Source organism: Artemia franciscana, chromosome 7, assembly GCF_032884065.1.
Source record: "Artemia franciscana chromosome 7, ASM3288406v1, whole genome shotgun sequence".
Lineage (NCBI taxonomy): Eukaryota > Metazoa > Arthropoda > Branchiopoda > Anostraca > Artemiidae > Artemia > Artemia franciscana.
The window spans coordinates 41,991,892-42,005,386 of NC_088869.1; the positions used below are offsets into that span (position 1 = coordinate 41,991,892).

The 13,495-nt window shown below is 35.9% G+C and overlaps 1 protein-coding gene across 2 annotated transcripts in view; it reads left to right on the forward strand.

Moving 5' to 3' along the window:
* Window positions 1–13,495, forward strand: part of LOC136029319 (polyribonucleotide nucleotidyltransferase 1, mitochondrial-like) — a 67,801-nt gene that overhangs the window by 32,766 nt on the left and 21,540 nt on the right. For both annotated transcript variants that reach the window (XM_065707587.1, XM_065707588.1), the window contains exons 7-8: window positions 3,320–3,507; window positions 7,180–7,303. In XM_065707587.1, the coding sequence (XP_065563659.1) occupies window positions 3,320–3,507; window positions 7,180–7,303 (312 nt within the window). The remainder of the gene's footprint in view (window positions 1–3,319; window positions 3,508–7,179; window positions 7,304–13,495) is intronic.

A 13,495-nucleotide genomic window follows, 5' to 3' on the forward strand; every position in this document is an offset into this window, starting at 1 on the left:
TTCATGGATCAATTGCTGGAAGTGCGTCGAATCATACGAGAAGAGGCCGCAAAAGTTAGACTGCAGATAAACTGAAATAATTCTAAAATAATGGTTATAGATCCATCTTTTCCTGTGGTCAGTTCTCCAGTTAGCCCGGACAGAACACCTAGCCTCTAAGTGGGCTAAAAGTTCACCTTCTGGAGCTCTACTATTTCTGCAGATGGCTCGCTTCTCTTTGAGCTGCAAGCAAGAATATCCAAAATGACTTCTGCCATGGGCGGTTTGAGTCATCACCTTTGGCGAAATCTGATTATCGGTCGTTCAACTAAACTGCGAATTTTTTACGCACTCTTAGGTTCTGTGATGCTTTACGGAGCCAAGACATGACAATTACCAGCTGCAACCCAAAAGGCCATTGATACATTCCTTTTGAATAGCCTGAGAAGGATCGAAGGTCTGTGGTGGTTTGCCTTCTTGAGTAACGAGTAGCTGCTATAGCTCGCAAAGCAGTTTCAGTTTTCGATCCAAGGAGCCGAGCCTTCCCTGCGATAGTTTTGACACCTATGTCGAGTGCCCTTGCATTTACCCACAAAGACGACCCTTCGACCCTACAAAAGCCGCTTAGAAGCGACCTCGCGGCCGATCGAAGAAACGGTGGTCCAACAGTCTATCTTGTTCCTGGCGATGGCAAACATCAGACCGAGCAAGCACAAACGCTTGCCATAGACCGAAGCGGATGGAACAGGTAGAGTTCACTTTTTGCAGTGCAGGACCCAGCAGGAGGCCTAAGTCAAGTCCAGTTAAGATGATTAGATGATGATTGATGCTTTTGATGATTAGAAAAGTTTTGATGCTCGAGCGATAATTTTAACCCGTTTCAATACTGGCCCAACAAGTCTTTTGATGGGAAGCATAATTAGCTTTACTGTAGATTCACACAGGAAAAAACTGCTGCTACAGACAATATTCGTGAATTGCATCAATGAGTAATTTTATCTGGCGTTTTGTATACACATGATTTTTCAGTCGCCCAGCATTTACTGGCAAAATATTAAAAGCTGAAAGGGTCTGGTTGAAATAGAGCAAGATGTCCTGTGGTGGCGCAGTGGGTTTGACCTTAGTTTGGCAATACGGGACCCAGAGATCGAATCAAGCTGCAGCAATGCATTGCAGGGACGACGCAGGGACCTTAGTAGTCAAGAAGCGTCGTCAATCTGATACAATACAATACAATAGAGCAGGATGATATGTTTTGATCCTCTGTTTCCCGTACCATGTGTCTTATTTGTTCATAGATAATTTTGCTGAACTGGATAGCCCTAATCAGCTTTTCAGTCGAATCGCTTTCAATTCTTTATTTTCGATATCATTCAACTATATTTAATGTAAAAAATCGCTCAGTTGTCCAACATAAGTTGAATTTTTCATCTTGATAAATTGCTCGATAAAATAATTAAAATCTTTAAAATTGGTAATCAAAATGTGGCAATTGGCAAAGGGCAAATTTCATTCCTGCTACCTCTGTGTGAACCTAGGGTTAGGCTTTTTACTAAGAGACGCTAGATTACTCTGACACCAGGAACCAATTTACGTAGATAGTCATAGAACCAAGAGACGATCGAGATTTTTGGGATGACTCATGACGGACAAGGTCCACTGACTTGAATATTTGGTTCCATACAGAAATAAGGATCCTTAATAGGTCTCAGCCTGGTCATCTGAATATATAATTACAAAGATATTTTTTGAGGGAACCTTCCTCAACCCCCTTTCTGGCTACACAAACTAGCTATTTCTAGTGTCTATGGAATCAATTGAGATTTGATTGAGACGCCAAAAATTTATTTATATTGATGTTTGTTAATATAAATTTAATCCAGGATTTATTTAATCAATCCGATGTAAAGTAACCAAGTAAGTAATTACATTTAGTAAAACGATAGAGTAATTTACTATTCGCATTTTTTTGTATATAATCTCACCTTTTGTGTTGATTGCCTTCTGATTGTAATACAAGACTGTTATCAGAGTATTATTATTATTTCGCATATCAATATAAAGATAGTTGTATGGGGACAGGCCGGATGAGTAGAGAACACAGGTGCATACAGGCTTGACGTTTATTTGGGAAGAGGGATAAGAAAATTCGTCATTGGATTGTAATCAAAAGCATGTGAAGGTATTCACAAGGTATTCTTTCACAAGGTATTCTTTCGCCAAGAATTTCAATAGAAGGGGGAAGATATTCAGACTAACCTTGGGGGATGTTCCAGTCTAAAATAGTTTCCCGTAGTATTTGCTCAAGCCAGTATACATATCACAATCATCAACATTATCATCTTGGGTCTTAACCCACGGGAAGGAATTTAAATGTAATACTTATTATAATTTGATAGAAAGGAGTAACTGCCGTCAAAATGGTCCTATGTCCATGCAATGACTCTTATTTGTCATTGGAGAATTTTTCCCTTTTGAATCTGTTACCTGTTCTTATTTCCAGCGATGCTGTCGTAGATCTTGTTATAAAACATTTTCTAGCAAATTCAACACGTTGGAAAACCCTTGTTTGACCTAGCTTCTTCGCTTGGAAAATGCAAATTTTTAATATTTTTTTCGCTATAGAATAGTCAGATAAGTGGTTTTGTTTTCTAGTCAAGTTAGACAAAAATAACTTTGCCCAAGTAATAAGAACTTAACAGAAATTATTGCTATGAAGTTTAGAAAGCAGACCTGATAGAGTATGACGGTAAAGGTGGAATATGTATCGACCAGCCAAAAAGGTCCATTTCACTTACTTTTAGGCTAGCGAAAAGCTAGGTTTTGCCGCCCATCCACTCGCTCGGGTGTTTGACTGTTCTGCTTTTTTTTTTATCATGAAATCTCTTATCATCCGGTTTGGTGATGATCGAATCCTTGTCCTTTTCATTCAGCATTATTTTTTGCTTTTAACCTTGTTATTTGTGGTTTTCCTTTTGTCGTTTACTCTGGGCTTCCAACCCCTTACTGAGTTTTTCACCTATATGCCCCCAAAAAAAGGTAAAAAAACGTTTATTTAAGCTGTATGAATAACTATAGTCCTAAAAGCAAATACTCCTCGAATGCTCTTTTATAATTCCTAAAACTATGATATTCCGGATATTCATCACAATCCTATTGCAGCCCACTGTATAATGAGACAATCCAAGAATCACATGGCTGGATTGATTCAAGTGCCTGGGTGTATGTCATCACACTAATTTTCCAGCCATAGCCATTTATTCTGTAGTACAATGCCTAAGTATGCTTATATCTTCAGCGGCTGTTCTTGAGCGTCTTTTAACGTTAGTTTTTTTTGTAGGGTATAGAAGACTACTTAGGAGATATGGATTTCAAAATAGCTGGCACCGGAACGGGTATAACAGCTCTCCAAGCAGACATAAAACTACCTGGAATAACCATGGATGTTGTATCTGAAGCTATTTACAGGGCACATGATGCCAAGAAACATATACTAGACATTATGAAATCAACAATACCCGTAGCAAGGTAAGTTTTTGGTTTAGATGTTTGTTGTTTGTTTTTTGTTGTTTTTTTTTTTACATACAAAAAAGGGAATAGAGCCCTTTGTTTGAAAATTTTGAAAAAAAGAAAACAGGAAAATAACATTTTAAAGTATGGCATTTTTCAAAGTAGAATTTTCCTCAAACGATAGCCTTCAGAAAAAACTGTAAAGCGTATAGTCATTTTAATTGATTTGAAAAATAGAAAATTGTACCCAAGAAAACCTGGAGATAACCAAATTTTAATAAAGAGCCTAGAATTATAAAAAAAAACAAAAAAAAACGTTACCACTTTTGTTGATGCTTTGATGCCTAATTTTGTGTCCTAACTATATGGCATACTTCTCAAATACGCCGTTTAAGTTGATACTTATGTACCTGCTACTACATTTCTCCTACACCTACCCAGGACTACTACAAGTCAGGAAAGATAAACTATTGATAAAATCGACCGAAAATTCCGGTTTAAGAGAAAAATCGTTAAAAGAGCAAAACGACTAAAATTATAGGTTTCATTTGTTGTCTTTGTCAAAAGTATTGAATTGATTTCTAGTTTCTTGAAAGGCTTAAGATACGAAAATTCAACTGTTTCTTTTTTGAACGGATTTTATACGTAGCCTCTTTTTTGTGAATTTAAAAATACTTGTAAAGGCAAAATCCCCATTTTTACCTGCTCCAATAACCTTCCCCCCTCCCGCAAAGGCTTATATCTGTTTGTACCTATGGTAACCTACCCTTCTTTGTGGCACCCTTGTTCAGGTCAAATATGTTGCAAAGAGGAAAGAGAAGGGTCGGTGAGGTATAAGCTATGATCTCAAAACATAGTTATACCATGTTGAATGTCTATTTCTTAGAGTCGAACCATGGTTTACATTATAAGCACCGCATGTAAAGGCTTCTCATTTAAAGGATTGTGCCAAAGGGAGAGCAATTTAGATGGGCAGATTAACAATATTTGGGAAAAATTTTTAAGTATTTTTTATAATATTGTTCATTTTGCATGGTTTATCGTTTAATGATGTATGCAAAACTGGTAGATGCCACTCTTTCCGTAAATCTTTGCTCGAAAGACTATATTTGCTTTCACTTTCAATGTTAAATCAAAAATGAAAATTGTAATCACAAGGATACCTTCTTTTGCTTTTGCTGGGAATATTTTTGATTCTAAATTTCCAGAATGTAAAAAATATAGTAAAAGAATTATCCTCGCATGACTGGTTTCATGCTTCAGTTTCATATTTCAACGAATAACTAATTTTACCCATCTAGTTGATTTGTTAAATGAAGATATGCAAATTTAGGGTAATACTTATAGCTAATATTTCATTTAAATTACAATTTTTGTGAGGACAGTTCATTATCTGTCTCAAATACTCAAAATGAATTATAGAATCATATTCTTGAATTAAAAGATGACTTCTTTGAACAAATCCATGGGATAGGAATGCCCCTAATGGAAACCGAAACGAGGTCATCCCCTCCGCTCTGAGGAAACAATAAGACAATAAAAATGTCGTATGAAACCAATGAATATTTCCATATAAATCTTAGTAAAACAAAGCTTCCAGTAGGACTTGCCCCCTCCCCTGAGACATTTTCTTATGATATTTCTTATGATGACCCTTCCCCCTCGCCACTTTTGCTCCGGTAAGTGAGTGAATGCAGTTTTTTGATGTTATATCGAAATTACATTTGCCATTAGAGGGGAGCCATGAACCTACGGCACCATTTTACAGGCTTAGTCCTAAACTGTTCCTGGGAATGAAGAGGGGTCAGAGATTAATTTTTATATCCCCCACCCTCCAAAATATGCTCCGTTTTTTCTGAAGATTCGCTCAGGGTTAGAAAATTTGAGCATGGAAACGTACTTTTTGAGGGCTCAGCTACGTACACCCCCACCGATACAAAGATCTACTTGCCCTTCTTCGTAATAGCTGATGCATAATTATGCTCCACTGTACATAATTCTGTCAGATCTCAAATGAATCAACTTAATGAAGTGAAGGTTTAAAATAATTGTGTATATTGACCATTTGTTTTGTGTGTAGACAACGTGATCTTTTAGGAACAAATGTACTACCCCGCGCTATTACTGCCTCTGAAATTGGGAATCTCAATACATAGTTTTTTGATAATTTTACATCCATTGACTATCTGAAAATTTTTACTCGAGAGATTTTTGACATTCTTTGGGGCCAAAATTGTTTTGAAAATGGCACGAAATGTCACTTTTCTGCGGCACAATATCTTTTATTATGTAAAAGGATATTATATCTTTCAATTTTACATCCATTGGCTATCTGAAAATTTTTACTCGAGAGATTTTTGACATTCTTTGGGGCCGAAATTGTTTTGAAAATGGCACGAAATGTCACTTTTCTGCGGCACAATATCTTTTATTATGTAAAAGGATATATCTTTCAATTTTCGTTCAGATGCCCTCTTGATATTCCTAGTTCTTTTTGTTCGTTTTAAGGCTTCAGCTACTATGTGATTAAATAAAAAAAAGTTTTTCCTGCTCAAAGTAAGCAAAAACATTAAAACGCAAAATTAACTGAAATTATACCGTATATGAGGATGGATTCCCCCTCCTAAACCCCTCGCTCTATGCTAAAGTGTTTAGCACTTTAAAAAAAGAACTTAATCCAATTAAACGGCCCTTGTGTTTCAGGAGTCGTTCTTAAAGGATTGGGACAACAGGTAACACTTTAGGGTAAAAAGCAAAGGATTTAGGAGGGTGCAGCCCCCCCTCATATACGGTGTGATTTCTTTTGCTCCTTACTTTCAGTTGGAAAAACCTTATTTTTTAAAATTAATTTCTGATTGTTTTTCATATATGTCGGGAAAACGGCCTCCGCCATCCGTGAGAGGTCCTCCCACGTAAAATTCTTCCTTCCAGAAAGTATCTTGAGTAATTCCAGCTTCGCTGAAGATTCCCTTGGAAAATTTCCCACGGATAATTCTCCCTGGAAAATCCTCCTTACTCTCAACGATTTTTTTAATTTAAAAATTTGAATTTTTTATTTAATTTCTGATCGTTTTCCAAATCATGCTAGAAATCCCCCCATGGAATGTTTCTCTCTTTTGAAATCCCCCCACACTGAAAAATCCCACCAGACAATTCCCTTCTTGCAGAAAACTTCCCCAAGACAATGCCCTTTGAAAATCTCCAAGTGTGAAAATGAGTCGCTGAAGAGAAAGCAAGACGAATAAAAAAATTCCCGAATATGAATTCTGGCAAATTTCCCCATGTAAAGTTTTGGGAAAAAATTAAATAAACACATTTCCGTGATCTTTCTTCTGGCAAAAAATACATAACTCCTTATTTGCGCATATAGGAGCTTCAAACCTCTTCAATAGGGATCTCTGATATGCTGGATCTGATTTTCATTGGGATCTCTCTGAATTTTGGGGAGATTTTCCTTTCTTTTTCAAAAATCAGGCAAATCAGAGTTTCCAGTTACTATTGAGCCAAGCTGCTCCTTACTTACAGTTCGCTACCATGAACTGTTTGACTTTATTTCTGCTAGTCGTAGATTCTAATATAGCTCTTTGTTTCTTTTATAGCAACACTTCCTTTTTAACGTCGTAAGGTAGACTTTTTAAAAGTGGATATTGCTCTTTGCGTTTGCTGTGTGTATACCAATGTTTATTTCAGGCTTCAGAGGAAAGATAATTGGCCAGTAACAGAGAAACTTGAAGTTCCAGTTCATAAACGAAGTCGTCTATTTGGACTTGGAGGTGGAAACCTAAAAAAGCTAACGGCGGTGACTGGTGTTCAGGTATATTCAAATCTAATAAAAGGGCAAAGCAAAATCAGCATAGAAACCCGAGTCAGTTTTCAAATTAAAATGAAAAACATAAAACAAGATAAAATATTTTTGTTGATAATCAAATTCGGTGTGGATAAAAGCTAAAAAAGAAAAAAAAACACTTCTAGATCTTTTATTTTTTAGGTTAAATCTTGCACGTTTGAAAGATTAATAATAATAATTAATAACAATAATTCATTTATAACCCACTTTTATTCAAAACAAGCAGAGTAAATTACACTAAAAAAGGAAGAAAAATCAAATACACAGAAACATAGATAACTTAAAACTTAATCACAGACAAAAACACACGAATAATATTATGGTTTGGGCCTAGGGACTCAAAGGCATGTCTTATTAAATTAGCACTAAGCTACTCAAACGATTGGATAATTTCGGTAGCACCTTACTTCTCAATAGTACGTGCAGTACGATATGAAGTGGGAAGGTACAGTAAAAATTTTCAATATCTAAAATAAGCATTACCGATCTGGCGCAAATCATTCTTATTCAATAACAAATGCATTCCTCTCAAAAATAAGATAGAATGGTCACAATATGTGGAATACATTTTAGCTATAGCTTGGTGTGAATATTTTCCACGGTTAGGTACAATTTTTGCATATCTAATCTTCAACTTTTCTTTGACATCTTTTAGAACCTGAAGTCGTGAAAAAGGAAATATAAAATAAATACTGATCCCTAACTCGCAACGTTGCGAATTGCTGAGGATCCACAGGATAAATTATGAACTGATGATTTGGCATTTAAAACTAAATATTCGTATTTATCAAGATTCAAAAAAGACCAACATTTTGAAACATGGTAGAAATACGTTGGACATATAATTCCAAAATAGATTTGGTTCGGATTAAAACTAGCAGGTCGTCCGCGTACGCAATACAAGAAACCCGAGATAATTTATAAGATTACGAAGTCTTCTTCTTCTTATGTTTATGAGGTCTGTGGATCAGTATGATGTCCATTCACCTCTTAGACAATACAGGAAAAACTCCACTGATTATTGGAAGCTTCTGGCAATATTCCTAGAAAAAAATCTGCCGGTTGACAACAAGCAACGTGTTGCTAGTAATAATGCCGTCTTTTCAGGATTGATATCATCAACCTATAAATAATAGCTTCTAATTCATGTGATAGGGAGCAATTGATGAGAGCATCAAAAGTTAAGGGGATCTTTAATTGATGGCAGTAATTCCTCAGTCTCCTGGAATCATTATCTCCTGGGATGCAATCAAATAGCACATGTTGAGCGTTTTCCACCGTCTGACAGCATTTTCTGCATAGTGGGGTGTGGTGGATTCCCCATTTAAAAAGGTCAGCGTTAAGTAAAATTGTTCCAGTTTTTAACTTATAGTAGATCATATTAAAATCCTTAGACTTGAAAGGAGGGTACAAAAAACGCTGGTAAGTAATATTTGTTGTAGCTCTAACAACATCTCTGTAATTCTTTGTTCTCAAATTTCTTGCCGGGGGGGGATCTCAGCAGCCTTATTTGCCAAATTATCTGCCATTTCATTGTATTTGATTTCTTTATGACTAGGAATGTGAAGGAATGAAATACCACATCCCATCGAGAACAGATATCCAATCTTTTGGCGTATATTTTTCAGGTCATAAACATCAGCTTGATAATTTATCTTGTTGAGAAGATGAATTGATGAAAGGGAATCTGACAGGAACAAGACATTTCTTGAAGAGGTCCCAAGCTCACTTAAAGCATCTAATGCAAGTCGAACTGCAAATAATTCAGCCGAAAGTACTGATGAATTAATTGGAAGGGGGGCAAAAATATTCAGGTTTAGATCAGGGATACAGGCAGCTGCCCCAGCTTTAGAATCTTTAACAGAACCATCAGTGTAAACATGCATATAATTGGGAAAATGTGTATTCACATAATTTTTAAAAATTATCTCGACTTCCTTCGCTGAATAGCAGGATTTATTCTTTTTTAGCATACTCATGTGACACTCAATATGGGCCATCTCCCATGGTGGGGAGTCCACAAAGGGAAAAGTATCCATCCACTGAGAAGACCACTCTGGAAACTCTTTTACAAAAAGATTCCAGGTAGATGATACCGAAATCATAGAGGGTGTGTTAAAGACTTTCTGGTATACATAATGTTGATTACCATATGCTTGTATTCTGGTGAAATATCTTCTTCTCTGAAGCAAAGCTCTTTCTTCCAAAGAGGTGATCCCCGACAGGTTTCTCATTTTAATTATTGGAGTATGCTTATGAAATCCCATAGCAATACGGATTGCAGAATTTTGCAATGACTCCAACATGTTAAAAATCTGTGGCGAGCTGTTAGCAAAAAATTGAATACCATATTCCATTTTTGCCCTTATATAAACGTTATAAAAATCTATCATTGTTTTAGGTGATGAGCCCCATTTCGAATTAGCGAGTCGTTTAAGTAGGGTCAGTTTCTGGATTATATTCTTCTTGAGTGATTTGATTTGATCATGCCATCTTAGTTTGGAATCAAAAACAATTCCCAATAAATTCACTGAAGATTCATAGTTTATAGTAGAGTTATTCACGACTATATTTGGTATGGTTGAATGTCTCTGTCGGGTAAATAGGATTGCTTTGGTTTTGGAAGTGGAGATAGACAAACCTAATGCTTCTGAGAAGCAAGAGAATATGTCGATATCTTGTTGAAGATCTTTGACTAAATCAGTGACGTTTCTGCCTGATTTCCAGATTACTAGGTCATCTGCATAGAGCCCAAATGATGCATGTTCTAATTGAAACTCAGATATATATAGATTAAACAGTATAGGACTAAGGATGGCTCCCTGGGGTAAGCCTTCTTTAATAGGGTGATTGTGGCTCCTACAATTACCAATTTGGACAACAAATGTTCTATTATTTAGAAAATCATAGATCAGGTTAACAATGCCAATAGGAAAGTCAAGATTCATTAATATCTCCAGCAATTTTTGGTGAATGACATTACCATAGGCATCAGCCCAATCAAAAAGTATGGCGATGGTTGAATGCCTTTGGTTAAATGAGTTGGATACATCATTTTCAAGGCAAGCAACATTGTCCAGTGAGCAGTGCCCTTTTCTAAATCCTGTATATGTGATTGTAAATGTGCAAAAGTGCATATTTAAATAAATCTGGCGTTTTTGTAATCCAATTTATATGGATATAATCGTGTCCAGGAGTTGATTTTGGATTGCTAAGGCTGATGGCTTGCTTCATTTCTTCAAACAGGAAGGGCTTTTCAAGAGAAAGTTTATGTGAGCAGGATTTTGGCAGAACACAAAAGGGAGGTCTTCTTAGGGACTGTCTTATGATGTCTTTTTTATAATGCTCTGCAAACAGTTCAGTTTTCTCTTTGTCACTAAGAATATATCTGTTATTAACACATATATCATATTTCCTATCATCAATAGGTTTATTGTATCCATTCAGTTGGCTGATATAATTGTGGACTTTTGTTAAGGCTGTTTGGGAGTCAATCTGGGAGCAAAACCTATCCCATGCTATCTTTTTGGACTTTCTGCATATTCTTTTGAGCTTTGCTATGCATGTTTATACTCAAGATGTGTGGTAGGTGAGGAATGTTTCTGGAAATGCTTTCTGGCTTTTTTTCTAGTTTGTTTTGCTAATTCACAGTCATCATCCCACCATGTCTTAGGCAGCCTCTTAAGATTTAGCTTTTTCTTATTACAATATTTTAGAATGGCAGCATCAGCAGCAGTAACTAACCATGATGATAATTTCTCAACTTTTTTATTTATATCTAGTAGGTTATGTACCTCTGAGTAATCAAAAGATACAAGTATATCTTGGAAAAGTGGCCAGTTTGCTTTTTTGGTATTATACTTTGGTTTGGGATTTGTGGCCATAACTTGTGTGTTGCTTAATGAAGTAAGAATGGCTATATGATCTTTTTGCAGTTCAGGGACCTTTGTAATATTAATCATTGCATAAAGATATGTGGGGCCAATCTGGAGATCAATTGTGGACAAACTATTATTACGAGAATCAAATCTGGTCTGGAAGTTATAAGGAGTAAACAAAGAGAGATTAATATCATTTATCAGAAGTTGTTCTATACTTTTTCCAGCCTTATTTTCATAGGTAGTTACTTCCCATAATGGACTGTGAGCATTATAATCACCAAGTATAAGAGTTTTTCCTCCAACTGTTTCTTTCTCAAGAATATTAATGATATCTGTTTCACCTCGTGGGTATAAAAGGATTTGATTTTTATATGTTTGCCATTATTTAAGTTGATAGATACTCCAATCACATCTATTTCAAAATCGTAGCAAACTGTAGGCAAAGGGAAATGGATAATATTACTATCTATAAAAATTGCTACTCCACCGCCTTTCCTTTTTGTACCCCTGTCTTTACGATAGCACTTATAACCAGGCAGGGTAATCTTTTTTAGTCTATGTAGATTAGTTTCTTGAAGACACACAATATTAACATTGTTCTGTGTTATGTAATCAGATAAGTCCACTAGTTTCATTGTATTAATTGATGCGCAATTCCACTGGAGTATCTTTAAAGGGACAGAAATATCATTAGTCATGTATTTCTGTGAGATAATGGAGAGCCTGACATTGATTGAGGATACTAATAACCTCATTATCTGTTTCTTCAACAACAGATTTAGAAAAATAGTGTACAGCTATTTCTCTCAGAATGGTGGCCTTCAGATGTTTTGGTATATCTATTTGGGAAATAAAGGTGACTGAGATCAGGTACTGTATCAGCTTGGATAGAGCAATATGATCCTTGGCAGATATTGCAGAATTGGGCAGTACACTAGGCATGGGGGCATTGTTACTTTTTTGAGGCTTGGAGTCATTATTTTTAGATTTGTTACTTCTTCCTGAAGGGGTGAAATTTAAATCAGCCAGAAGAGATTTAGGGCTAGTCAATGGAGATGCAATACTACTTGTTGAGGATCTTTGCTGTGGTGTACTAATTATACTAGGGGCCCACTTCCATGGAAGAGTCTTAGTACTTTCCTTTAGTATATTCCATATTAAACCGATATATTACCGTAGTGCCCTGTACCAGATTTTAAACGAAGAAACGAATTACTATACCACAATTTAAGTACAGGGATGACAGAAGGGTTCACTCCAAACTCTGACTAAGATTGCCACATTATCGGAAGCTATAGAAAGCGTTAGACAAATCTAAAATGCAAATATGTAATTCATAACCTTTAGACTGGGCGTCATAAAGAATTGAAGTAAAAACCTTGATGCGCTCGTTGGCACCCAATACGACGTTGAAACCCAAATTAGTTTGAGTCTTTCGTAGTCCGTTCAATAAGACATGGGAGGAGAACATATTCAAAAATCTTACTAATATTGCAAGCAACGATGATGGGCCTATATGAACCACAATCAAAAGGGTCTCTTCCACGTTTAAGAATAGAAGTTACCGTCCTGCAAAGGAAGGAATGAGGCGCCATTGACAAACTTAAACAGAACTGAAAAATTAACTGGAGCTGAGTGACTAGTGCCGGACAGTCACCACATAAATGATGAGTGCTAATCCCATCAAGATCACTGGATTTTGACTCAAGTTTAAGCACACAATTAACAATACTTCTAGTTGATACAGGAAGAGCATGATTTTGGAAAACTTTAGGTGGCAAAAATTTAGAAACTAAGCACTGAAAATGATAATGAACACTATACTCAATCTTACAAAAAATATTTTTAATGCCTAAGCCAAGATGGATCTGGGATAATATCACTGGTCTCTAATGAATCAAATTTAGATGCATTAATGAATTCTTTTCATCGTACTGTGATTTTAGGGAATTCAGCATCAATATATTATAGAATAGAATAAAATATATTTATTCACTACAATAACCGAAGCTGGCATTAGCATGTCATGACAAAAATAATTTATAACTTCAAAAACACTCACAGGAAAATTTAATCAATATATAATTAATATATTCAGTTACTGGTTTTTCAGTTTGGGGGCTCTCAAGGCTGGGTAGTAGACGACAATGAGTTGGGGAATTCAAACAATTTAGTCCAAATCTATGTGTTAAGCCATGTCTACGACTATCAAGTGAGTCCAAATTGAGTTGTTTCAGTGCATCCTCGTATGTTGAATAGTTTTGTCCAAGTATAGTTT